At 55.7% G+C, this 24,216-nt stretch overlaps 2 protein-coding genes across 4 annotated transcripts in view; both read right to left on the bottom strand.

The window, feature by feature from the left end:
* Nucleotides 1–117: 117 nt before the first annotated feature.
* ITGB7 (integrin subunit beta 7) lies at nt 118–14,043 on the bottom strand. Its single transcript, XM_032420643.1, has 16 exons — nt 14,014–14,043; nt 9,563–9,610; nt 8,811–9,014; nt 6,884–7,085; nt 6,617–6,787; nt 5,648–5,889; nt 5,156–5,314; nt 4,743–4,838; nt 4,487–4,576; nt 3,318–3,464; nt 2,816–3,009; nt 2,221–2,444; nt 1,750–1,969; nt 1,404–1,612; nt 931–1,088; nt 118–672 (listed from the first exon to the last, which is right to left on the bottom strand). Exons 3-16 carry the CDS (start codon nt 9,009–9,011, stop codon nt 592–594), a joined length of 2,394 nt encoding a protein of 797 aa, XP_032276534.1. The 5' UTR covers nt 9,012–9,014; nt 9,563–9,610; nt 14,014–14,043; the 3' UTR covers nt 118–591.
* A 2,215-nt stretch (nt 14,044–16,258) lies between these two features.
* RARG (retinoic acid receptor gamma) overlaps nt 16,259–24,216 on the bottom strand; it is a 20,619-nt gene continuing 12,661 nt past the window's right edge. For all 3 annotated transcript variants that reach the window (XM_032421042.1, XM_032421044.1, XM_032421043.1), the window contains 7 exons: nt 21,098–21,246; nt 20,743–20,884; nt 19,898–20,058; nt 19,533–19,709; nt 18,941–19,145; nt 18,334–18,492; nt 16,259–17,565 (listed from right to left, as the gene is read on the bottom strand). In XM_032421042.1, the coding sequence (XP_032276933.1) occupies nt 17,366–17,565; nt 18,334–18,492; nt 18,941–19,145; nt 19,533–19,709; nt 19,898–20,058; nt 20,743–20,884; nt 21,098–21,246 (1,193 nt within the window). In that variant the 3' untranslated portion in view covers nt 16,259–17,365. The remainder of the gene's footprint in view (nt 17,566–18,333; nt 18,493–18,940; nt 19,146–19,532; nt 19,710–19,897; nt 20,059–20,742; nt 20,885–21,097; nt 21,247–24,216) is intronic.

Below are 24,216 nucleotides of genomic sequence, written 5' to 3'. Positions count from 1 at the left end.
TTGGGGCCACAGTGGTTTTCCGTTTTCCCCCCAAATATAACCACCCCAAACATCCAGCATCCTGGAAACCACCGTTTAAAACTCCCCTCCACAGAAGAGCAACAAGTGGAAGTAAAAACAGGATATCACTTCTGAATAAGAAAAACAAAACAAAACACGCACGCCAGAACAGAATGAGGTTAGGGTACCAGCGTGTGTCTCAAAGTGTGGCTCTGCAGCCCTTCTGCATCAGCATAGCCTGGGGATTGAACAGCCCACCCCCAGCGGCCACTTCCTGAATGTCCTGCACGTCGGGTTAGAGCCAGTCTCCCCACCCTTAGGTGCTGGGGGGGAGGACTGAGGCCCAGGCTGCACAGCCTGCTCTGGCCGTGGGTAAAGCAAGATGACCGCTATGCTCTTGAGGTAAGAGTCTTTATTGTATACGGGGGCGCAGGGGCTGACCGCCACTCGTGAGGTAGGGAAGCGAGGCTGTGGGGGTAGGCAGCCCTCGGGTGTCAGAATGAAGTAGGTGGTGACCATTCCTCAGTAGTCCCCTACCAGGCTGCTGAGAAGAAAGAGAAGAGCCCTGGGAGGAGTGTTCCTCCCCCCGCTTCAGAGAAGGGGACTCCCTGCCTCCTGAAAGTGGGGGTTGACCGTGGTCGTGATGGCACTTCTGTAGAGAGGATTGCTGTCCTGGGGAGGGAGGTTGGAAACGATGAGGAAAAGTCCCAGGTCTCCTCCTTTATCTAAGCCTAAGAGGCCAACCTCGAGCTTGAGCAGCACCCCAAGAGCTGATGGACGTTAGCAGGGGGGTGGGGCAGAGGAGGCACAGACCAAAGTGAGGGGGATAGCCTAGGTGGAAGGAGTCAGGGCTGAGGGTGGGATGGGAAGCAGAGAGCAAAGAGGTCCTAACCAGGGAGAGCCCAGTAGGGTAGAAGGCAGTCTCCCCACCTGCTTCCAGTTGAGCTGCTGCCGCTCCTTCTCAAAGCGCCTGTATTCTCGGCGATCGTAGATTTCCACAGAAAGCCGGTAAGCCAGCACTATCCCCAGGCCCACTGCCACGATGCCCCCCATGCAGCCCAGCACAATGGCCTGGGTGTGATCTACTCCTATGGACAAGAAACAACACAGCGGGGCATGGGGATTGGTGGGCAGTTGCCCACAGTGTGTCCAGCCTCCCCGTCCCTGCCTGTCATTGAAAACAAAGGGAACCCGGCAGTGGCCAAGGTTATCCTCGGTGGCCAAGGCCTTAGTCTCCTCTAAGTCTCCCATCGCCTCCACTTTTGCCTGGACTCACTGCTCTACTTCAACCCCTAGCCTGGTTTCCCATTCTCTCCACCTCCCCAACCCCAGAGTTCTGAGGCCCTACCCATCAAATTTCCAGGGCTCCCTTCGGCATGTCCACGGCATCCCTGCCCACTTACTCTCTTGGGGTCTCACTCTTAGCATGACCTTGTCTTTGGCTTCCTCCTCCACCAGGAAGAAGAACAGCTGGTTGTCCAGGGTCCTCCCTTTGCACCAGCCATCATCCAGGATAGGGGCGAAAGTCAGAGTCACGTTGGCAGAGGCACAAGCCCTGCTGCAGTTGAGGGCCAGGGGACCAGTCCCAAAGGCTCCACACTCCGCACAGTCCCTGTCCGGTGGACACCAGGAGGTTACCAGCTGGGCAGCTGTCACCCACGCTACATGGCAGGAAGGAGCGGGCTGGTGGAGTGGCTCAGCAAGCCCCGCTGCGCCCCTGCTCCCAGGCTGCCGGACCCGAGGCCTCACCTGTATCTCTCGCAGGACGTCTCGCAGCCTGGGCACTGCTCACAGAGGGCGCCGATGTGGCCGTCCGAGCACTGGCAGCGGTTGCACTCGCAGCGTCCGTGCCCACTGCAGAGATTGCCGTCGGGACTGATACAGCTGTCCGTGTCCCCACTGCACTCGCACGCTCTGCCCGTGTGGTTGGCGTAACAGTGACACAATCCACATCGGCAGCGGCCAAAGCCTGGGGCAGAGCCACGCACGGGCTGACACCCATACTCTTCACACACACTGGCATCACGTGCCACCACGGGCTGCCTAGAGCTGGTCTGCTCCTGTGCAGCCAGTTCCCTCCCAAGTGGGCCAGGCACCTGCAACTCCTACACCAGAATCCTCCATACCTGCCCTTAGGGCCATGAAGTTCCCAGAGCCTAAATACCCATGGGAGCCACTCTGCCCCCCCACCCCCAGCCTTCTCCCAAAGTCTGCAGGTACCTCCACAGAGGACGCCCTCATGGCGCTCACAGCTAGCGTCGTCACACTCGCACAGACGCCCGGAGCTCTGTCCACTGCAGCTGCAGCGTCCACAATGACACCGTCCCTTCCCGCTGCACAAGGGCCCCGTCCCGTTGGGGGCCCGGCACCCAGATTCCAGATCCGGGGAGGACAGCTCAGCCTCAGAGCATTCACAGAGTCGACCCAGGCGGCCGGGGGCACAGCTGGGAGGGGAAGGCGGAGGCCGAGTCAGGCAGAGCCAGGCAACGGAAAGGTGGGTCAGAGGGTTTGACCATCCCTTGACCTCTCTTTCCTAGGATCCTCTAAACCTAAGCTCTCAAAAGAGTTGAAGAGAGATGAGTGGCTGAAGGGATGCTGGTGTATGGTTGAGCGCCAAGAAGAGTGGAGGGGGTTCTGGTGGAGGGGAGGGTTTTGGCATATCTGGGAAGCTTCAGATGAAACTTGGGGTGGAGTCTTGGGATGGCTGGAAAAAGATGTCTAGAGACGCCAGTGGGAGGAGAGAAGGGAAAAGAAGAACATCGGGCTCAGTCATGTGTGGGGAGCCACATGGGTGAAAGGAAGCTGGAGCCCTCACCTGCATACCCCGCATTGTAGGAGCCCCTGGCCATCACTGCAGTGGGGGGCCTGGGGCTGGGTGTCCCCGCAGTTACAATCACACAGCGTGTGCAACTCCACAGTCAGCTCTTCTGAGAAGCCAAGGGCTCGCAGCTTCAGAAGATGGGGCTCTGAGAAGCAGCGGGTAGCTTGGAGAGTAACCAAAAAATTCACCTGAGGACAGTGTGGGCAGAAATCAGACTTAAGGTCCTGTGTCCACACACACACACACACACACTAAACCTATTGATCCTCCAGAACCTATTCCTTAAGAAATTGAGGGATAGGATCATGCTAACACCCATCTCTTAGACACCCACTGGAGGAAGACACTCATTAAACCCTTTTAGAAAGGATGGATGGAGAACTACCCCATGCTTTTGCATTGTTCTCTGTGTCTGCCTCCCATCTTTTCCTGCCTGCTTCAATTTCCCTCCCCCACCCCCACTTCCTTCCTTCCGCCTATCTCGGCTGGCTCTCACCGTCTGGTTGGTTCGGACGTGGTTGCACTGGCCCCGGTCCCCAGCCTCACTCTCCCTCTTCTCAGGATCCCCACACTGAGATTCATATGAGATGTGGACCCCCGGAGGGAGTGGAGAGTGTTCGAGGGTCACCGTGGATGACAGGCTCTGTGGAAGGGAGACAGTGAGTAACCACGTGAAGGCAGGACTCCAACCCCACCTCGTGCCCTCTCCAGCCATTTCAAATTCCGCCATAACCCTGCCCTCGGCCCACCGTGGGGCCCCTTGCAACGTGCAGCGGCTGCTTCTCAAACCCCAAATCAGGATATATAACCTGTGCGCGTAAAGGGCTCAAGGGCAGAGTCTTTCAATTGAGTTTGCCCTGGGAAATTGGATACTGTCTCAGATTTTTCTCACCGTGGCTTTAGGATGTGATCCCTGTCATAAGAAGTCTACAGCATGGTTACAGAGCTAAGCCCAAGAAACACTTAAGGATCTTTATGGTTCCTTCTACCTGTAAAATTCTGTGGGTCCTGTGAAGAATGTCTCTGAATTATTTGTAAGCTCAGTGAAAGTAGGCTCCAGATGTTTCTTTATGTACGGATCGACTGGGGCATGAATGCCAGCCCTTCTGTCTATTATCTATTTTCAGCCTCCTGTGTCTGTATCCCCATCTATAAAATGGGGATGCTAATCGTTAGCAAACAGGGGTTTAGTGGGGTAAATGAGATGGCAAACAGCACGTGCACTTAGGACAGTGCTTGGCACGAAATACCAACTCAATGAATGTTCCTTTCCTTCCTTGCCCAGAGCAGGGCTCCGTGCCAGACACCAGATTTACAAATGTCAGACTGGGGGCGCCTGGGTGGCTCAGATGGTTAAGCGTCTGCCTTCAGCTCAGGTCATGATCCCAGGGTCCTGGGATCAAGCCCCGCATCTCTCCCACTCCCCCTGCTTGTGCTCCCTCTCTCACTGTGTCTCTCTCTGTCAAATAAATAAATAAAATCTTAAAAAAAAAAAAAAGTCAGACTGGGTGAGTGAACGATGAATGACAGCCATAGGCAAACTGTAGGTAGGAGCTGTGGAGAGCTACCCCAAACAGTGATCAGTCCTTCTTAGTTCTGCCACCTCCCCTGAAGGCCCCTTTCCGGTGCCCGCCCTCACCATGCTGCCCAGTCCCAGCCCCTCACATTATAAGCGTCCATGATGAGCTGCACCACGTTGCTGGAATCCTCGCTCAACTCCCCCACTGCAGACTTAGGAATCAGCTTACTCAGCTCCTGGGTTATGAGGAGTCGAGAGAAATGGTGGGTCACAGTTAGAGGGAAGTGGGCTTCTGGGGGGTCTGGAAGGAGGGCGAGGGCGTACAGGAAGTTAGAGAATGGGTCTTTGAGGGAGTTGAGAAAGGCTCGTGGCGGGAAGGTCTGGCACTCAGCCAGTTCTCACCTGGTAGACAGGCAGCGTGGCACTGGTGACGGCAAAGATGGGCTGGATGTTTGCCGCGGACAGGGCCTGGGCTACCTGACCCACAGAGGGGTAGTCCTGGGCAGGGGAGCGGGGACAAGGTGAGCACCGCCGCTCTCCCCCACAACATCCAAGGTGCCCTCCGCCCAGGAAATCCGGGAATCGGCGTTCTACCAGCTAGAGGAACCCCGGAGGCTCAGCAAGGAGGAGGGAGGGGCTCGGAGTGGGGTGACACAGGTTTCTGTCTAAGCAGTGGGGGGACATGGAGAAGAGGAGCTGCTGGGGAAGAGAGCAGGGCGGTCACTGGTAAGGATAAGGAGGTAGGGGTGGGGGTCCTGGGCGTAGAGGAAGGGGGGGCTCAGCTAGGGAGGGGTGGGGCAAGGCTGGGGACTCACAAACTCTGGGCTGCGACTATAGAGGCCATTGCTGTCCAAGTGGCAGTGCCCGTCGCTGGGCATGAAAATGCCACCCAACTTCCCATCCCCAGCCGTGTGGAATGTGTCATCTGAAGTGAACACCAGCAGCCGGGACACATTTCTCCAGCCAATCCGCTCCTGGGGTTGGGGGTTGGACGTAGGCTGTGCCCCTGGGCTCCACGAGCCGCGGATTTGCCAGCCTCATTCTGAGTCAGTTTGAGTATTCCCCTGTCTCCAGTATCCCCCCAAACAGGGTTGCTGCTAGCGGAGGCCTTCTTATGAATTAGAAAGCCATGCCTCTTCCTCAAGATATTTGACTCCAATCCACCAGGTAATTGTTTAAAATGAATATGCAAACTACAGGAACTATGGTACAAAGGGCACCCCTAGAATTGGGCACTGCACGACCCTAGGGGGCAGTCTTGGCCCCAAACAGTGCCTCAGACTCAGATGCCCTCCCCGCCTCCTCACCTGGCAGAGTGCAGCCTGCAGAATGGCATCGAAGCCACCTTCGGGGGAGTCCAGGTTGCCAGACACGCTCTGGCGCCCCACCTCCCGCTCGAAGGCCTCCGCATCCCCGGTCAGGGACAGCACATGGTGAAAGCTGAAGGGGGGCTGGCAGCGCTCCAGCCGGGTGGGGCAGGGGTGGCGAAGTTTGGAGGGCACCGTGCTCACGAAGGGCAGCACCGTTTTGTCCACGAAGGAGCCAAAGCCTGGGAGGGGGGCATCATGAGGGCTGTGCCAGAAGTCACTGGCCGGCAGCCGGGTGGAAGGGCCGCTGCTGAGGACTCAGAAGGCAGAGGTCCATGGGAAGCAGTGGGGCGCGGTCAGGGGGACTGTCACAGAGGAGTAGAGAAGATAAGGAGAGCCAGTGCTCCTGGCGCGCAGGGACCGAGTACCTGGCCGGGGCAAAGGGGTTGGATCCCTGGCTCAGGGCAGTGGGGGCAGGAGGGGATCAAGGGGACGACACAGTGGAGGTCAGGCAGGGTCTCCGGGGGAAGAAGGAGAGGGTGTAGGGTGTAGCGGGAGGCAAAGGAGGGCATCTTGAGCCAGGGAGATGCGAGTGCAGAATGCGCAGCCAGGGACAGTGGCCTTTAGCCCTTGTCCGAGAGACCCAGACAGGGCTGAGACGCTGGCGTCAGGGCAGTATCTGGGTTGGTAGATCCAGGGTGCACTGTCTGACCCCTGGGAGCTGTCTGAACCCCGTCTGGCCAGACTCTGGGACTAAGTCATGTCCCTCCTGTAGAATGAGTGCTCCTACTGGACAGTCTCCTAAATCCCCTCCAGCGCTGTCCTGGAAGATGAACGTCTTTGGGAAGAGACGCCGAAACGTGTGGCCTGGGCAGGTCTGTTAAAAACTGGGAGAGGGCAGGTAGGGCCCCGGGCTTCTGCAGGGGGGAGGCCGAGGGCCGGCGGGGCGCGGGGCGGCGCGGCGCTCACCGATGCGCACCGAGTGCGTGACCTCCTGCAGCCGCAGCAGCAGGGCGTGCCCGAGCTGGCGCACGCGCTCCAGGTCGTCCTTCATGGAGTAGCTCAGGTCCATGAGGTAGTACAGGTCGACCGGGTACCCCTCGGCCCGCAGGAAGCTCACGCGAAGCCGCTGCGGCTCCCCTGGGGGGCGGGCGGGCGTGGGTCAGCCCGGCACCCCCCACCCCCAGCCCGCCCCGCCGCCCCCCGCCACGCCCCCGCCCTGCCGGGGGGACTCACCGGGCCGCAGCGTGACCCGGAGCCGCTGCGGCGCCAGCTGCGTGGCCCCCTCGCCGCGGGTGCCCGGGCCCAGCGGCTGGTCCTGCAGCACCTCCAGCCGGCCGCGGGGCTCCTCCAGCTCCCCCGGGGGGCAGCCGCGGGCCAGCAGCTCCTGTCGCCGGGCACAGCGCCGCTCCTCGGCCAGCCCCGACGCGGTGAAGTTCTGAGCCCAAGGGGAGGCGCATCGGGACTCTGGTCCCCCAGGGAACCCCCCCCCCGCCCCTGCGATCCAGGCCGCTCCCACCCCCCCCCTCACAGGTCCCTGAGCCCCTCGGATGCCCTCCCCTCCCCGGCCCCCCCACAGCCCCCTCCAACCTGGTCCTGTCCTTCTGGTCAGAGCCCACTTCCTCTAGCACCCCACCTCCCCGCTGCTTATCTAGACAACCCCCTTGCCCTAGCCATCTACCTTCTCCTCCCCCCACCCCCACCCCCACCCCAGGGCCACAGACTTCCTGTTGAGATCTCAGGGACCTCACTACCACAAGAAAAGGAGGAGCCTGGCCTCCTAGTCCAACCTCTCCTGCATGCTCAGGCCAGAACGGGAAAGCGGGTCAGGCTAAGTAAGACCCAGGCTAAGTTCCCGGGAAGGGGAAGGACAGGGACAGAAGGACGCGACAGAAGAGGAGACTCTCCCCCACACACATCCCACCCCAATGCGTCTGGTACCTCTGGGACTGGCTGGAAAGTGGCAGAGGAAGGAAATGGTTACAATGGCTTCTCAGCTGGCCCAGGTGCCTGCCTTAGGCCCAGAGATTGAAGGAGGCAGACACATATCTGCCTGTCTGCCTGGCACCTCCCTGCTCTCTGCCTCGTGCTGACTCGGAATCTCCTCTTCCGGTGCTCCCAGATTCACAACATGCCTTTCTCCTGGGCTGGCTCAGCCTCCGCTCAGCTTCTGTGGCTCTGCATTCTAACGAGGTTGCCCTCATCGCTGATCTAACTCTCCGTCTTCCTGTGGGAGAGACAGTTCTGCCCCCACCCCCAGCTCAGGTACCCACCATGCTCTGCCACTCCATGAGCCCTGTCTCTTTAAGGCACAAACAAAGAACCGCCTTGTTTGACCAGCCAGGGAGACACCCACTCCCCAGCATCCTTCTTGGCCACTTAGGTAGATCAAACCTGTCCCCCAAAGCCTACACACTTCTACCTCCTTCCCTTCTACTGTCCCAGCCACAGGAAGCTACATACCTTAGGAACATTATGCACACGCATGCCCAACACAGACTCAGAAACCCAGTCACACACTTTCTGCTAGGGACTAGCCCTCAATGTGATGATGGCATTTGGAGATGGAGCCTCTGGGAAGAACTTAGGGTTAGCTGAGATCATGAAGGGAGAGCCCTCATGATGGGATTAATGCCCTTATAAGAGGAGGCACCAGAGAGCTTGTCTACAGCCTGACTGCAGGCCAGGGAGAGGGCTCTCACGAGGAACCAAATGGGCTGGCACCTTGATCTTGGATTCCTAGCCTCCAGAACTGTGAGAAATGAATTCCTGTTGCTTAAGCCACCCAGTCTGTGGTATGTTGTTGTGCCACCCGAGCTGACAAATACACTTTCTCGCATGTATACAAGTGCCGCAGCTCCTTCTACCTCTGCACAAGCGTGAGTTCCAGCCAGGACATACTTCTCCAAATTTATGGTCACATGTCTTCTCCAAAGATACACAAATACACAGATACGTAAGCGTACACACACAGGAACCTGGCAAGCATGTGTATGCGCACACACACACAATCACACACAGGAGTCCTGTGTGCTCACATTCAGTCGCACACGGAACTGCAGAGTGCGCCCAGAAAACCACACATTTGCCCCCACAATCACACACGTAGCTCCGTTCTGCACATACACATACGCAGGTTCAAAGGCCACAGGCTCATCTTTACCAGTTGCTTGCACCATGCACAGCTTGGGTGTGAGAGGATGCATTCCCGGCAGGAGGAGGCAGGCTGGCAGGACCCCTGCAGGGATGGCTCGGGATCCCTCCATTCTGTGGCCTTCTCGGGGGATGAGATCTTGGCATCCAATTCACTCTCCCCTCTGCTCAGGATCAGCAGGAAAACAAGGACCATGGACAAATCCACCATGGCCTGCAATAGGATATAAAAGGGGACACGTGGGTCCTTAGGGAGGACCTCCAAGCTCTCAGTCCTCTAAACTTAGCCTGTGGTTGTCACTCTCAAAACTCTACCTCAGGGGAGGTAGCCTCCCTGGCTTAGTCGGTAAAGCATGCAACTCTTGATCTCAGGGTGATGAGTTTAAGCCCCACCTTGGGTGTAGAGCTTACTTAAGAAAACAAAACAAAACAAAAAAAAGCTTTACCCCAATTCTTTTTTTTTTTTTACCCCAATTCTTTATCTCCCCTGATAGTCTCCCTGTGGATTCAGCGGTTTCTTTAAAGGGTCAGGAAGAGGCAGCTACCACACCTGGGTAGGAGCCTCAGAGAAGCCCCGACCCTCCTGTGTGCAGATTTTACTAGGCCAAGGTGGGCAAAATGGCCTAACAAGAATCTGGAGGCTAGGCCCGGAAGCACTAAGGTCTACACCCACCCAGGTCTATTGACCAAGATTCCAAGCCACAGTGGAAACAGAACTGAACAGGAAACAGACCAGGTTCTGGTCCTGCTTCAGTCACTCACTGGCTGTATGGCAGGTCAGACTTTTTCTCTGGGCCTTAGTTTCCACATCTGTAAAGAGAGAGAGTTAAATAAATAATCTGACAGACTTTGCAGCTTTCATAATCTTGGATTCTAAATGAAGGAACAGGGGCGCCTGGGTGGCTCAGTAGGTTGAGCGTCTGTCTTGGGCTCAGGTCATGATCTCAGGGTCCTGGAACTGAGCCCCATGTCGGGCTCCCCGCTCAACGGGGAGTCTGCTTCTCCCTCTCCCTCTGCCTCCTCCTCACTGCTCATGCTCATGTTCTGTCTCTGTCTCTCTCTCCTTCAAATAAAGAAATGAAATCTTAAAAAAAAAAAAGAGAGAGAAAAGAAAACATTAAAAAAATAAACAAATAAAGGAAGAGGATCAAGGGTTCTAAATTTAAGGGAGGAAAGTCAGGGAATAGGAATGAGAGGAAGGAAGGCTGAAGCTGATGAAGGAGTGTGTGAAAGAGGCAGGGAAGGTAGCTGACATGGTAGCAAAAGCAATAAAGATTAGACCATAAGAAAACTTTCTAAAGGTCTGGGATAATGGAGGAAGGCAAGCCACGGTTGGTAAAATTTTCTCTTTCTTGTACTTTGCAAATATAGATTGAAGAAAGAGCCTGAAGGCAGGGTAATTCCTGGAATGACCTCTAGGGAGAACTAGGCAAATGTCTGATTGTTAAAAACTTATTAATTAACAATTTGAGTAAGCAAGCCATAACCATGCTTCAAAAATCAAAAAGTTAAGGGAACTCCTGAATGGTGCAGTCGGTTAAGTGTCTGACTCTTGGTTTTCGGCTTGGGTCCTGATATCAGGGTCGTGAGATCAAGCTCCAAGTCCCTCCAGTTCTGTGCTCAGCGCGGCGTCTGCTTGACACTCTCTCTCCCTCTGCCCCTCTCCCCTGCATGCGCACGTGCTCTCTCTCAAATAAATAAATAAATAAATCTTTTTTAAAAATCAAAAAGTTAAATCGCAATGGCCTCTTTTTACAGAGATGGAAAAGCTGATCCTATACTTCCTATGGAATTGCGTAGGACCCTGAACAGCCAAAACAATCTTGAAAAGGAATGAAATTTGAGAACTCTCACTTCTCACTTTCAAAACTTACTAGAAAGTTACAGTAATCAAGACAATGGGGTACTGGCATAAGGGTAGGCATATAGATCGATGAAATAAAATTGAGAGTCCAGAAATAAATCCATCCATTTATGGCCGACTGATTTTCAACAAAGGTGCCAAACTATTCAATGGGGAGAGAACAGTCTTCAACAAATGGTGCAGAATGACTGGCTATCCACATGTGAAGGAAGGAAGCTGGACTCCTACCTCACAACATATACAAAAATTAACTGAAAATGAATCAAATACCTAAATGTAAGTCCTTGAACTATAAGTTCTTTGAAGAAAATGGAAGGGTAAATCTTTGTGGCCTTGGACTTGACAATGGATTCTTAACGATGACATCAAAAACACAAGTAACAACAAAAAAAATAGGTCAATTGGACTTCGTAAAAATATAAATATATAAATATAAAACTTCTGTGCATCAAAAAGCACTATGGAGAGAATGAAAATACAGGCTACAGAAAGGGATGAAATATTTGCAAATCATATATCTCGTAAGTATCCAGAATATATAAAGAACACTTACAACTCAACAACAAAAAGGCAAACCACCCCATTTTTAAACGGCAAAGGACTTATGTAGACATTTCTTTGAAGAAGATAGACAAATGGACAACAAGCACAGAAAAAGATGCTCAACACCATTAGTCATCAGGGAAATACCACAGTGAGATACCACTTCACACCCAGTAAATGGCTATAATAAAATTTTTAAAAAATAGAAAGAGAGGATGTGGAGAATATGGAACCATCATACATTGCTGGTGGGAATGTAAAATGGTGCAACACAGTTTGATAAATCCTCAGTAAGTTAGTTAAAACAAAAATTTGTGCATGAACGTTCATAGCAGTACCATTCACAATAGCCTCAAGGTAGAAACAACGCAAATGTCCATCCGCTGATGAACGGATAAACAAAATGTGCTATAACCACACAATGGAATATTATTTGGCCATAGAAAGGGATGAAGTCCTGACACATGCTCTGATTCAATGAATCTTGCAAACGCGATGCTAAGGGGCGCCTGGGTGGCTCAGTTGTTAAGCGTCTGCCTTCGGCTCAGGTCATGATCCCAGGATCCTGGGATCGAACCCCGCATCGGGCTCCCTGCTCGGCGGGAAGCCTGCTTCTCCCTCTCCCACTCCCCCTGCTTGTGTTCCCTCTCTTGCTGTGTCTCTCTCTCTGTCAAATAAATAAATAAAATCTTTAAAAAAAAAAAAACGCAATGCTAAGTGAACAAAACCAGTCACAAAAGACCACACATTGTATGACTCCGTTCATGTGAACTCTTCTGACTAGACAAATTCACAGAAACAGAAAATAGATGGTGGTTGCCAGGGGTTGAGGAAGAGGGGAGAATGAGGAATAACTGCTTGTTGGGCAGTTTCCTTCTGGAGTGAAGAAAAACTTCTAGAACTAGATAGTGGTGATGGTTGTACAACATTGTAGAAGTACTTAACGCCACTGAAATGCACACTTAAAAATGGTTAAAATGATAAATTTTAGGGGCACCTGGGTGGCTCAGTCGGTTAAGCGTCTGCCTTTGGCTCGGGTTGTGGTCTCAGGGTCCTGGGATCCTGCCCCACGTCGGGCTCCCTGCTCAGCGGGGAGCCTGCTTCTCCCTCTGCCTGCTGCACTCTCTGCTTGTGCTCTCCCTCGCTCTCTCTGGCAAATAAATAAATAAAATATTTTTTTAAAAGTCCCTGGAAGAGGATTTGTGGGGTCACTAAATAGGTATCATTTGTAATGTTGGCACATATCACTGACATAACCTCTTTAGCAACTGTGTCGGTTTATATTCCCACCAGTGGTGTGTGTATGAGAAAGGCCAACTAAATCCTTGGCCTGACGCATCTGCATCCTCCCCCGCCTGGGTCTAGATTCAGACTGATGCTCTGTACAGCGTGGGGAAGGGGTGGGGTGCCAAGTTGTTGACCTCAGCTGTTCTGCTCCCCCTCCCCACCACTTGGGCCCTCAGGTGCTGTGTATATATATATATATATATATATATATATATATGTCTCCGAGTCCCCCTCCTGTGCAAGGCCGGCCCAGGGCTCAGCCTCTGTAACCTCAACCCTGCTTGCTCAGCAGGCCTGTGGTCGAGGAGGCAGGCAATGCTGCAGCACAAAGCCCCGTTTTGACTCATCTGTCAAGGCGGGGCCCCCAGGATTGGACAGAACCAGAGACCTCAAACCCACTCATCTGCCCTAAAAGGAGCCCCTGGGATTCCCTGCACAGGACTTCCCAACCCCCTTCTCCCAATTTTCCCTCTTCTTGCTAACTTGGGGGTACACGACCTGCTACTTGTTTCTGTTAATGTCTCTCTCCCCCTCCCCTCCAGCTATTCAAAACTTTGGTGACATCTTTCTGCTGCTTTTCTCTTCTCCACTTCTTTACAGGTCTTTGTTTTACTTCCTTTTCCCTCTTATCCTAACCATAGAGCAGCAGAGTTGTCTACTTCATCCCCCTCTTTTTACAAATGGAAACCTGAATCCCGGAGTGATAAGTGACTTGCCCACGGTCACACAGCGAATAGGGATTAAGACAGGTGAGGCTCGGTTTGTTTGCCACTTTCCTCCCCTCCAACCCCAGCACCATCATCATCAAAAGTTATGCCTTCTCCCAACCAGCTCCAGTGGGCTCCACCTGATCCCCTTTCTCTTCCCTTGCCGGGCTCTTCTTCCGTCTTCCCTTCTTTCCCTCTGTAATTGTCCCATTTTCCTGGACTCGATTCTGACTCCAATACACACCCTAACATCCCCCTTCAGCACCTGAGAAACAGCATTTTCCCAGCCCATCCAGATCTCCCAAATCAAGTGGAATCCTCTGCTGCCCATTCGGCGGCACGAGGAGGGAAGAGAACTGAGCCACTGGGCCACGGTGTCCCGGGGCTGTGGTATCCACAGCCAAGGTGCCACTGGCAGAGCTGAGGTGAGCACCGGGCACTGGGAGCAGGGCTATAGCAGCTGGGGACTCAGACTGGGAGAGCCCCACCTTGACATAATCCTTGGCACATGGCGGGCACTCAAATGATGGCAATCATACACCCCCTACCTTCTTTGCCTCCCTCCAGCCCCACTTTTGGGAAACCCATGCAGGAGAGATGGGTAGGGATGGGGGGGGCAGAGCTTGAGAAACTGGAGGAGGGAACTGGGAAGAGGATCTTAGGAATGCAGAAAGGAGTTCAGAGCCTTTCCCCAGTCTCAGCTGGATCCTGGGTGTCTTCAGGTCAGAGCCTGGAGCCCTCTTCCCGGGGGGAGCAGGCGGGAGTTGGGCGCGCAAAGAGAGGAGGCAGAGGGCTGGTGCCCTGGTACTCACGGGCGTGTGCAGAGCAGCCCTTCCTCCAGCAGCCGCGGCCTTTGTGTACTGATCTGGGAGGCTGCAGAGGAGGAAGTGACACGCCCTGGGGTGGGGTGGAGGAGATTTCGGGGTGGTGGGGTAACTGACCTAGGAGAAGGTGGAGCCCCTAGGGGTGGAACTGAGCCGAGGGGGGTGATGATACAGGGATCTGGAAGGAAGCAAGGAAGCTTGTCTGGCTACTGAGCACCTATTACATGCTGGGCGTACCACGATATTATAATTAACCCCTGATATAGTCACAGGTTAATATCCCCCCAGCCCCCAAATTTTACAGATGTAGAGGCTAAGAGGAAAGGTAGATGTTGCGGCTCAGAGGTAGGAAATGAAAATCTTTGCCCAAGGCCACATAGCTAGCAAATGGCTGGTGGGGGGTTTCCATCCTGGGCTGCCCACTTCCTAAATCGATGTGGCCGCTCCACTTCTACATACAAGAACATGACAGGAAAGGCAGACATATGGAGGCAGTAAGTACTGGGAAGGGGGATGTTAGGGACTATGGGCACTAATTTTGAAAACCCAGTGCCCACTCAATCATGCTGGCCGCTGAACTCCATAGGCTCTGGGGCCAAGCTGCCCGAGCTCCAGTCCTGGCTCTCTCATGACAGCAGTGGGAACTTACGTAGTTACTTAGCCTTCCTGTGGCCTCATCTCACCGGTCCCGTGCAACTGAGGATTGCTGCGAGAATTAAATGAGATAATTCACATCAATGGCTTCCAAGAGACCCCAGGACAACCTAAGGGCTTGATAATAGGCTCCGTGGATGAGAAGGAGCTCGGTGAGAAGCGGAGAGGCTGAGAAATTCAAGGTCTGGACAGTTGGGAAGTTGGAGACAGACACAGGGCCAGGCTCAGAGAATGAGACTTGGGGGGGGGGGCCCACTGTGCCAAGAAGGTGGCGGTGGAGGCTGGGAAAGGCGCAGAGGAGGCGAATGGGAGAAGCCGAGGGTGCGGACATGGCCGCTGGAGCCGGGGCAAGGATGAAGCCTGGGACGGGGAAGGGGGTGTGGAGAATACCCGCTCCCAGCCCACACCTGACCGCAGGGAGCTTTGAGAAGGAGCTGGACTGGAGATCTGTGTTCACAGGTCTGCGGCAGGGACTGACATGTCACCACACCTAGACAAGTGTCGATCTCTGTGGGTGTGCAGTGAGCGGCAGGTGGATGGTAGGAGTGCAGCTGCTGGGAGGAGCGCCTGGGACAGGGGGGCTCCTTCCCCGGGGGGGGGGGCTTCTTCAGGTGGCCTCAGCCTACCATACCTTGGACCTCGTACCCTTCCCCCCAAAAGCAGGGGTTACCATGGCGATGACCCCTCCTTCCCCACAGGCTCTGTGGTTTCCTCCACAGCTTCTTTCACTTTCTTCTTCTGCTTTTCCTCACTCTTCTCTCCTCCCCGACTCCCACATCCCCAACCTCTCTCCCACATGCACAGGTCATCCGTGAAGAAAGCCAGGCATAAGGTAGGCAGGGCGCTGGCCCAGCAAGGAAGGTGGGCCACGGTGTGTGTGTGTGGGGGGGAGCGTGGAGGGGGAGTCACAGAGGGTGAAGGGGAGAGCACAGGGCACCGTGGTAGAGGCCACAGGCAGTGGGCTGAGGGTGGGGGTGTTGCAGAGGTAAGGCATGTAGGGGCAAGGAGAGATATTAGGACAGAAGGTTAACAGTGGGGTCAAGAGGTGAAGTGGGGTCAGAAGGGGCAGAGGGAGTGATTTCTAAGGTGATAGTGGGGTCACAGAGTGGGGGAGCTCATGAAGTAAAGAGAGGGTTGGTGCAAAACAGAAACACTGTAACTTAGATGCAGACTGTGGTTCTTTTCTTCTGGGGCCAGAGACCCTCATGAGAGCCGAGTGCAGCTTCAATGAAAGCCCTCCCCAGAGAAGGGCAGATATGCACATATTCATAACCGGTGCTGTGGGGACAGCTTAAAGATGTCTGGGCCCATTCACACCTTCCCTGAGGTCCACAGGGTCCAATCTAAGAACCCACACCTGGTGGCAGTGGGAGGCCCAGACACCCAGGGTAGGCCCCCTGTGGGCTCCCTTTCTCCCACCCTCCCACCATCCCCATCCAGGTGCATCTCATCCAATTCCCTTGGTTTCCCTAAGAAAGCTGCAAAATCCAGTAGATTAGGAGCTCACCTTCCTCATCCAGCCCCTCTCCAGGTCGGCTGGTCATTTCCCCTACCACCTCCCAGAGGGAGCCACATGCCATGAGTTTCCATCACTTTATTTTGCAAAAATAGAAAACTCAGCAATATGCGACACAGCGGGGTGGAGGGGAGATGTAAACAGAGGGGAGGGGACAGCACCCTGACCCCCCAGAGAAAAAGGGGAGCCAAGTGGGAATCTTATTTGGCAGCTAAATACAAACTGGGGATTGGAGGAAGAAGGGAGGGGTCACAGGGGCCCTGGGCTCCCCCTCCCAAGACCCCTGGAGGAAGGGGTCAAGTCCAGGGTGTAAACAAAAGCTAATAAATAAATAGAGGTTTCCTCTGGGTCAGGGAAGGATCAGCTAAGCAGCGCCCACCCCCCCTTCCCTGGGCCAAGCTGCTCTGGAGATCAAGGTAGGGGGAAGGCACTAGGGGGAGACGGATCCCCTGGTCCCTCTGTAGTGTAGGAGGGTCCCTGCCCCGGTGGCTGAGATGGGAGGCAGGGGAAGCCCAAGGCACGTGATGGGGCCAGGGGAGGGGCTTGTAACGGAGGGCACAAGGTCAACTCTGGGCCCAAGCAAGGAGGTGCCGAATGGACCTGCATCTGTCCCTTTCACCCTCTGGCACCCACAGAAATGCAGGGCCCAGCCTGCCCCAACCTGACCTGGCACGAGGCCGGGGGACGGAGGGCAGCATGCACCCGGCAGGTGCGTTACGCAGCATGAGGCACCAAGGGCAGGGGTAAGAGGGTGGGCTCAGCCCTCCCCCCCATGCCCCCTTTTTGGTCTCTAGTGTTCCTGTTTGCTCCCAGAGGCCTAAGCACCTGGAAGAGGAAGGGGCTGTGGAGCTGGCAGGGTCTTCCTCCTGCCCTGGGGAGCCTGGGTCCCTGGTGTCTGAGGGGCAGTGCTGAGATTTTAGAGTCCAAACCGAGGCTCACCCCTCTGCCCTCTCTCCTGGTGGGAACAGGGCAGGCCCCCGAGACCGGAGAGGGAGCCAGTTAGAGCAGGAAGGGGATGAACACAGAGGCACCCCTGGAAACTTTGGCAAAAACAAGGAGCTCATTGGAAGGGGTGGAGAGAGGGCAGAGCAGGTCCTCCCCCAGTAATTGGCAGTGTCTGGGAGATGGTCAGTCTGCTGCCTGGAGCCCCAACCCCCACAGCAGGGGAAGTCAGGGGCCCTGGTCAGGCTGGGGGCTGGAGCCCCCTTTGCTCTGTCCCCGGGGAACCTCATCCTCGCTAGAAGCCTTGGGGTGGGGACCAGGCTGCGAGGAGTCGTCCTCAAACATTTCGGGGTTCTCCAGCATCTCTCGGATTAGGGGAGGCATCGGGCCTGGAATCTCCATCTTCAGGGTAATGGCCCTTTCTGCTCCTGCAACAGAGGGACAAAGAGGTTCAGGGGAGCAGAGACCCATGCCCCCTGAGACCACCTCCCTAACCTTTCCCTCCGGGGGCTCCCAGCACAAGCCCGCCACCTCTCTGTCCCAGCTCACCCTCTCCCTACTCCAGGCTTCCTGGGGGCCACTCCTCTGCCTGCAGCTCCTACCTGCCTTCTCTGCCGAGTCTGCTGCCCACTCATCCCATGCTTCAGGCTCAAAGATCACACCCAGCCCAACTGTCAGTCCCATTCTCCAAGCACTCCACTTTCCCAGGTCCACAGCTAGCCAACTGTGCCTAGGCCGTTTCTTACCAAGCTTTATAATAATAGCTAATACTTATTGAACCCCTATCTGCCACGCACCCTTCTGAATCATCACCGTCCAACAGAATCTTCTGTGATGATGGAACTATCTGCTTCACCCAGTACGGTCCTCACTAGCTCCTGGGCACTTGAAATGGGGCTACAGCCACTGAGGAATTGGCATTTTTAATTCAGAGCAGTTCTAAGCCTGCTCTGTTAACTCGCTTAGTCCTCACAATTACTGATAGGGTAAGTCTAAGGATAGCCCGGCTTTCAAACAGGAAAACAAGGTACAGTAAGTAAAGGAATTTGCCCCAAGTCTCCCCACCAGCCTGCAGCTGAGCTAGGATTCCAATGTAGACCGCCTGATTCTCTGTTCTGGTCTCTGCTTGTCTGCCCGCCTGACCCGAGAGACCAGCAGGTCCAGGAGGAGACAGGAGAGGTTCCCTCATGACTGACCCTTGGTGCTGATGCCCCGGAGGTCGGTGATCTTCATGAGCATCCTTGGGAACATGTAGGGCTGGCTGGGCCGCCGCCGGCGGGCATAGAGCCTCAGGGCCTCCAGCAGTGGCTCCTGCAGCTTGTCTACTTTCTCGGGTTCCTCCAGGTCCATGCGGTCTACAGGAACAAGCACAGCGCAGTGAGAGAGGAAGAGATGGGAGAGACAGTGACAGGTGGCCCATCCCCAACTGGCCCTGCCCTACGGCCTCCCAGGCCCCCCCACTCTGTCCCATCAGCCCTTTGCCTATTGTTCCTGAGCCTACCCAGACCACCTGCCCTGCTCTGAGCCCCGTACCTTCTCCCCTCTGGTAAATTATTCTTGCCCACACCCCTATCTCAGCACCAGTTATCTGGGATCTCCTCAGCTCTCTCTCTGGCTCTGCTCTCCTTTCTGTCCTGTGCCCCAGGGCTGCTGGGGAGCCTGTACTGGACCTGAGAAGTCTGTGCATGGGGCAGGTGCAACAATGCCCCAGGGGAGGGACCAAGGTCTCCTGCCTGGTCAGACAGCAGGTACGCGGTGCGGTGGGAAAGGAGTCCAAGTAAACGCCAGGGGGCGCCCCCGCACCTCCGCAGATGAGGCAGATGGCACTGAGCAGGCCTGTCTCTGTGTCATCCATCTCCAGGGGCAGGAGCTGCCCAGCAAAGGCAAAGACGAGGTCTGTGAGGGGCCCAAAGCCGGCGTTGTGCATCTGGGTCCGATTCAGGGTCAGCCCATCAGAGAAGGTCATGGTGTCCTGCTCTGGGGTGTACCTTGTACAGATCCGCAGCATCTGGAGGTGGGCAAGGGGATGGCTTAGTGCTGTGTCTGGGGAGGAGCCCATCTCAGGTGGGGAGAAGAGGCGATGAGGTGCACACGGAACAGGAGGGGGTTAGATGCAGAAGGAGGGCAACCTGCAGCAGGCAGGGGGAGGGAGGCAGAGGTGGAGAATCTAACGCTGGGGAGGGAAGAGAGATCAGAAGGAGGCAGGGCGTCCAGAAGTATAGGATCGGGTCTTGGGGCAGGGGTAAGACCAAAAAAGCTTGGGTTTAGAGGAGATCTGGGGAGTCCCAGATTGGAGAGGGGTAGGGAAGATAATGAGATCTTTGTGTGGACCAACTCCTTGGCCTCACGTGAGGGTCAGGCTGTGGGGAGAGACAGGCCACCGAGCTTAACTCACCAGGATGTCCAGGCAGGCGGCCTTGAGCAGAGTGATCTGGTCAGCAATGCTGAGCCCTGTGAAGCCAGGCAGCCGCTTGGCAAACTCCACGATCTTGATGATGCACTTCGTGGCCAGCTCACTGAACTTGTCCCAGAGCCCCAGATCCAGCTGCACCCGGTGGTCTGCACTGGAGTTCTACAGGGAGGCAGGTGGGAATGCAAGCTAAGGCCGGCCCTGGGGGCTGTCTTCTTTTAGCCAAAACCCCAAGCTCTCCCCTCTGCATTCTGTTGCCCTTCCTTGTCCTCAGCACCAGACCGTGACCTCAATACAACCCTGACCTAGTCCCCAAAGCAAATGGTCCCCTGCCCTCACTGGAGACTCACCGTGGTATATTTGCCCAGCTGGCAGAGTGAGGGGAAGGTCTCCTGATGAGCTTTGCTGACCTTGGTGATGAGCTCTTCTAACTGAGGGCTCAGCTCATAGCTGTCAAGCGACCCCTCTTCCTTCACCTCTTTCTTCTTCTTATTCCGGTCATTCCGCACGGCTTGGGGTGAAGGCACACGGAGAGGATCAGGACCCTCAGAACCTCCCTCTGGGTATCTATCCCCTCTCACCCTAATTATCATGTACTCAGTCCTTATCATGAACATCTGTTTCCTGGGACCCTAATCGCTGCCTCAGTTTCCCTAGCTCCTACACTAGCTCCCATTACCAGGCTGGCTCTCTCCAGCCCCACCCAGGGCCTGCAGCCCCTGCTCCCTCTCCAAGCCATTCGGCTCCATCCTGCCCTTCCTGTCACCCTGCAGGAGCTGAAGGGGGGGAGCAGGATATGCAGGCGGCAGGATATCCACTTATAGCCTTGGCAGCACAATGGCGCGGGGGGGGGCACCCCAGATCCACCTCAGGCTCAGTCTTGGGAGCAGGGGAGAGGACTGGCAAGCACCCCCCCAACTACCTCCCCATGAAACAGGGCAAAGTGAGCCAGTAACCCCCATTCACTCACTCAGAGGAAGGATTAAGCTCTTCGAGGGGAGAATGGCAAGGGGTGGGCCCTCCTGGGTGAACGGGCACTAATCAAATAGGACTGGCCAGGGAGGAGGCAGCACCCCAGGGCAGGCCAGGTCTCAGAGGTCAAGGAAGCGGCGGCAGGGCAGCGAGTGGGAAGAGGGTAGCAATGACAGCGTAGGGCAGGAGGGCTCCTGCTCAGGCCAGGGCTAGGGGCCCGTACCTTCTTTGGACATGCCCACTTCGAAGCACTTCTGTAGCCGGCAGTACTGACAGCGATTCCGGGTCACCTTGTTGATGATACAGTTTTTGTCGCGGTGACACGTGTACACCATGTTCTTCTGGATGCTGCGGCGGAAGAAGCCCTGGAGTTGGGGGTGGGGGTGGGCAGTGAAGCAGGATGCTGGGAGTACCAGCCTCTCGCAGGACTTGCGGGGGGGCCCCAGGCCCGAGCCAGTCTCTGAGCCAAGTCTGTGCAAAGCAGCCCCGCCCGCTCCACAGCCAGAGCCCTAACGCACGGTGTCTGCCCCTCTGCTCTGGAGCGGGACTCAGCGCGCCCACCCCCACCACTCACACACCTTGCAGCCTTCACAGGAGCTGACCCCATAGTGGTAGCCAGAGGACTTGTCATTGCACACGAAGCACGGCTTGTAGACCCGAGGCGGTGGAGGGGGCGAGGGCGAGCTGGGCACCATCTCCTCTGAGCTAGTGCTCTGCGTCTCCACCGCTGGGGGGAAAGCAGTGACATGAGGGTCGGGGAGCAGGGCCCCTCAGATCTCCAGGCACCCTCACTATACACGCACACCCCATTCCCACTTCTCCCTCCAGCTCAGCGGTGACACCACCATCCTCGCCACAGTGACTTAAAGTCCCAAGGACCACGTACAGCCCCAGAGCACACACTTCCAGAAAACCACTCTGAGTGCACCTCCGCAGTCTGGCCATCTCCCTGCACCACAGTGCCAGCCCGAGCCCTCGTGACACTGCTCAGTTCCCCAAATTCCAGGCCAAGGCCATCCTGGAAGTTAACTTCCCTGGGCCTCAGTTTCCCCAGCTATAAAGTGGGCAGGTGGAGGGGTAATGGGCTGTGGCTCTGCACTCTTTAGTCCCTGTCTGTCACGTCGGTCCACCGCGTCAGGTAGTCTACCTCCCACCATCCTCCTCCTCCTGAGGCAAGAGATCTGGGGCCCAGGAGGCAAGTGCCCGCCACCTGTGGCTAGCGCCTGGCTAAATGACCTGCTGGGGTACTCAGTAGGTCGAAGAGGACCTCATTTTCTCTCAAGTAGTCCAGGGTGGATAATCCTCCCGCTTTTCCCTCTCATACCGACCCCCCCCCCAACCCGCCGCCGGCAAATAACTGCCCGTTTCTGTTTCCCCAGAAACCACTGAGGCAGTGGAGCAAATGGGACATAGGTACAAGAAAACAGGTTAGAAGATACGCAGTAGCCTTATTTTACACCTGAAGGAACTGAGGCCAAGAGAGGGAAGTAGCCAACCCAGTGCCACACTACCAGTTGATGGTGGAGCCAAGACTCGCAGGTCCTCTGACTAGATCTACGTGGCCTGGCAGGGACTCAAGAGAAGTTGGGGAAGGAGAGACTGAGGTATTTGCTCAGATTCTCAGGTCCCGAAGCGGTTGGGGGTGTAGCAAAGCAGGAAAAGTCAGGTGACAGTAGGTAAACAGGGCTCATGGGGGATGGGAGCTATCTCTGGACCCTCTCTGAGCCTGTGTCTTCACTCCTAAACTTCCCGCACAAATACCCAATCGCAGCTCAAAGGGGTCTCAGCCCAGGCCACACAGAGTGCGTGTGGCCAGGAGGACACCCTCTGTTCAGGAGGCTACTCAATAGACCTTTTTTGATTTTGCGGGGTTTTGGGGTCTGTAGTTGATCTTCAGAGGCTGGAAAAATCTATGAACTATTCAACCTGTAGGACCTGTTGCCCAAACCTAAAGGGCCCAAGTTAATGCAAGAAAACACTGAGACCCTCGTCCCACGCACCCACCTCATGAGCACCTTCTGGCTTCTAACCCGCCGCAGCCCACCTGGTCAAAAGTCTGCCCCATGCCGCCAGCAGGGCAGAAGGAAAGCCCAGGATGCTGGGGTTCCGGGCTAGCTCCACCCACCCCACAGGAGGGAAGCCCTCCCCACCCCCCAACACACAGACACCATTAGCATAAGAATCCTGCTGGAGTGAGATTCCCCAATGGAAAAGGACAGAGAAGAGGGGAGGAAAGAAGGTGCCTCGCGTCTATTCAGGACCGGGGGCGGGAGCCTCCAGGAGGGGCTGGTGCTGAGAGATGTGGGGCGGGCTGGAATGCCTTTCAGGACCCCTCCTGATGTCCTAGGAGGGCACAAGTGCGGCCCAGCGGCCAGTGCGTGGGGTGGTACTCACTCGGGTGCTGAGGCCCTCCCTGCCCGCAGAACGCTGCCTCATTTCCTCTCTTGCGAAAGGGCCTGGGTGCGGTCAGACTGGCACGGGGCAGTGCCAGGCAATTACAAGACTGGGGGCCGCAGGGAGACAGGCCTGGGGACAGCTTTTCCTGTCACCCCTTCTGGGCACCCCTCTGGCACAAGCCTGCCCCCTGAACCCTAGAGTGCAGCCAAACGGCTCTGGACAATCTGGGGGTGAAGGGCACAAGAAGGCTCATTGGCTCAAGGCTGCTCAGATTCCCTTCTCAGCCCTGAGCCGAGACACCAGCATCGGGATACTGCTCCCAGCCTAGGCAGGGGCCCCTGCTGGGGAGGAGGGGGGTGGGCTCTAGGTTTTTCTCCTTTTAAAGCCCAAATTGCTGAAATTGAGGAAATTCCTGGCCAGGCTGAGCGGAGCTTCAAACAAACTCTTTATAACCGGCTGTAAACGCTCCCAGCTGCGAGGCACAGGGCCGAGAAGCCCAGACTCACAATCTGACACACACTTCTTTGGAGACACTCTCACATCGACACCACGCAGGGCACAAAAGCGGACATACTACCAATGGGCCCCTATACCCCAACCGGCCCCGGGCACCGAAGAACACACAGGCGGGCCTGAAAGCATACCCACTCCAGCCACAGGGCAGAGGTGGACGTAGGAGTCATGAAGCTGCCACACAACATCCAGCTTCACATTTGCAAGAGAGCAGCTCAGCGACCACACACCCCGGCCTGCCAGCGCAGCACCAGGACACCCGCAAACACCCACAAACACACCATGTGGCCCTCTCCTCAAGGGACCTCTTTCCTTCCCCGATGTAGACACAGGTCTAAACTACTTTCTCTCTGAAAGTGTGCGGAGCAGGCCTGAAGCCCACCAAGACCCTAGAGGCCAAAATTATTGGTCCAAGTTGAAATGCAAAAAACATGCTGCCAGCCAAGTCCCTGAGACTGCCAAGGCCCCCAAAAAAGGACCCAGCCCCCACAAAAACCCCTCCTGGGAAAGTCTCCACCTCAGCACCCCTCCCAACATACCGCGATGCCCCTTCCTATTGGGCAGTGAAAGGAAGGTTAAGAATTCACCAGGATTTGGTGCAAAGTAATAACAGTTCCATGCTTTCTCCACCCTATAAATGCCACACTTTTAATTCTTGCCCCACTCCACCCCAAAATACAGTCTCCTGTTTGCCACCTCCCTCCTCCCATCTGAGCAGCATTGCCCTGGAACCAAGAGACCGCCCCCCCCAAAAAAAAGAAAAGAGAAAAAGAAAAAAGAAAAACTA

The sequence above is a fragment of the Phoca vitulina genome, unplaced genomic scaffold (genome assembly GCF_004348235.1).
Source record: "Phoca vitulina isolate PV1807 unplaced genomic scaffold, GSC_HSeal_1.0 scaffold23, whole genome shotgun sequence".
In the NCBI taxonomy this organism is placed as follows: domain Eukaryota; kingdom Metazoa; phylum Chordata; class Mammalia; order Carnivora; family Phocidae; genus Phoca; species Phoca vitulina.
The sequence above is the reverse complement of the archived record's forward strand: the minus strand, read 5'-3'. Positions and strand labels throughout refer to the sequence as shown.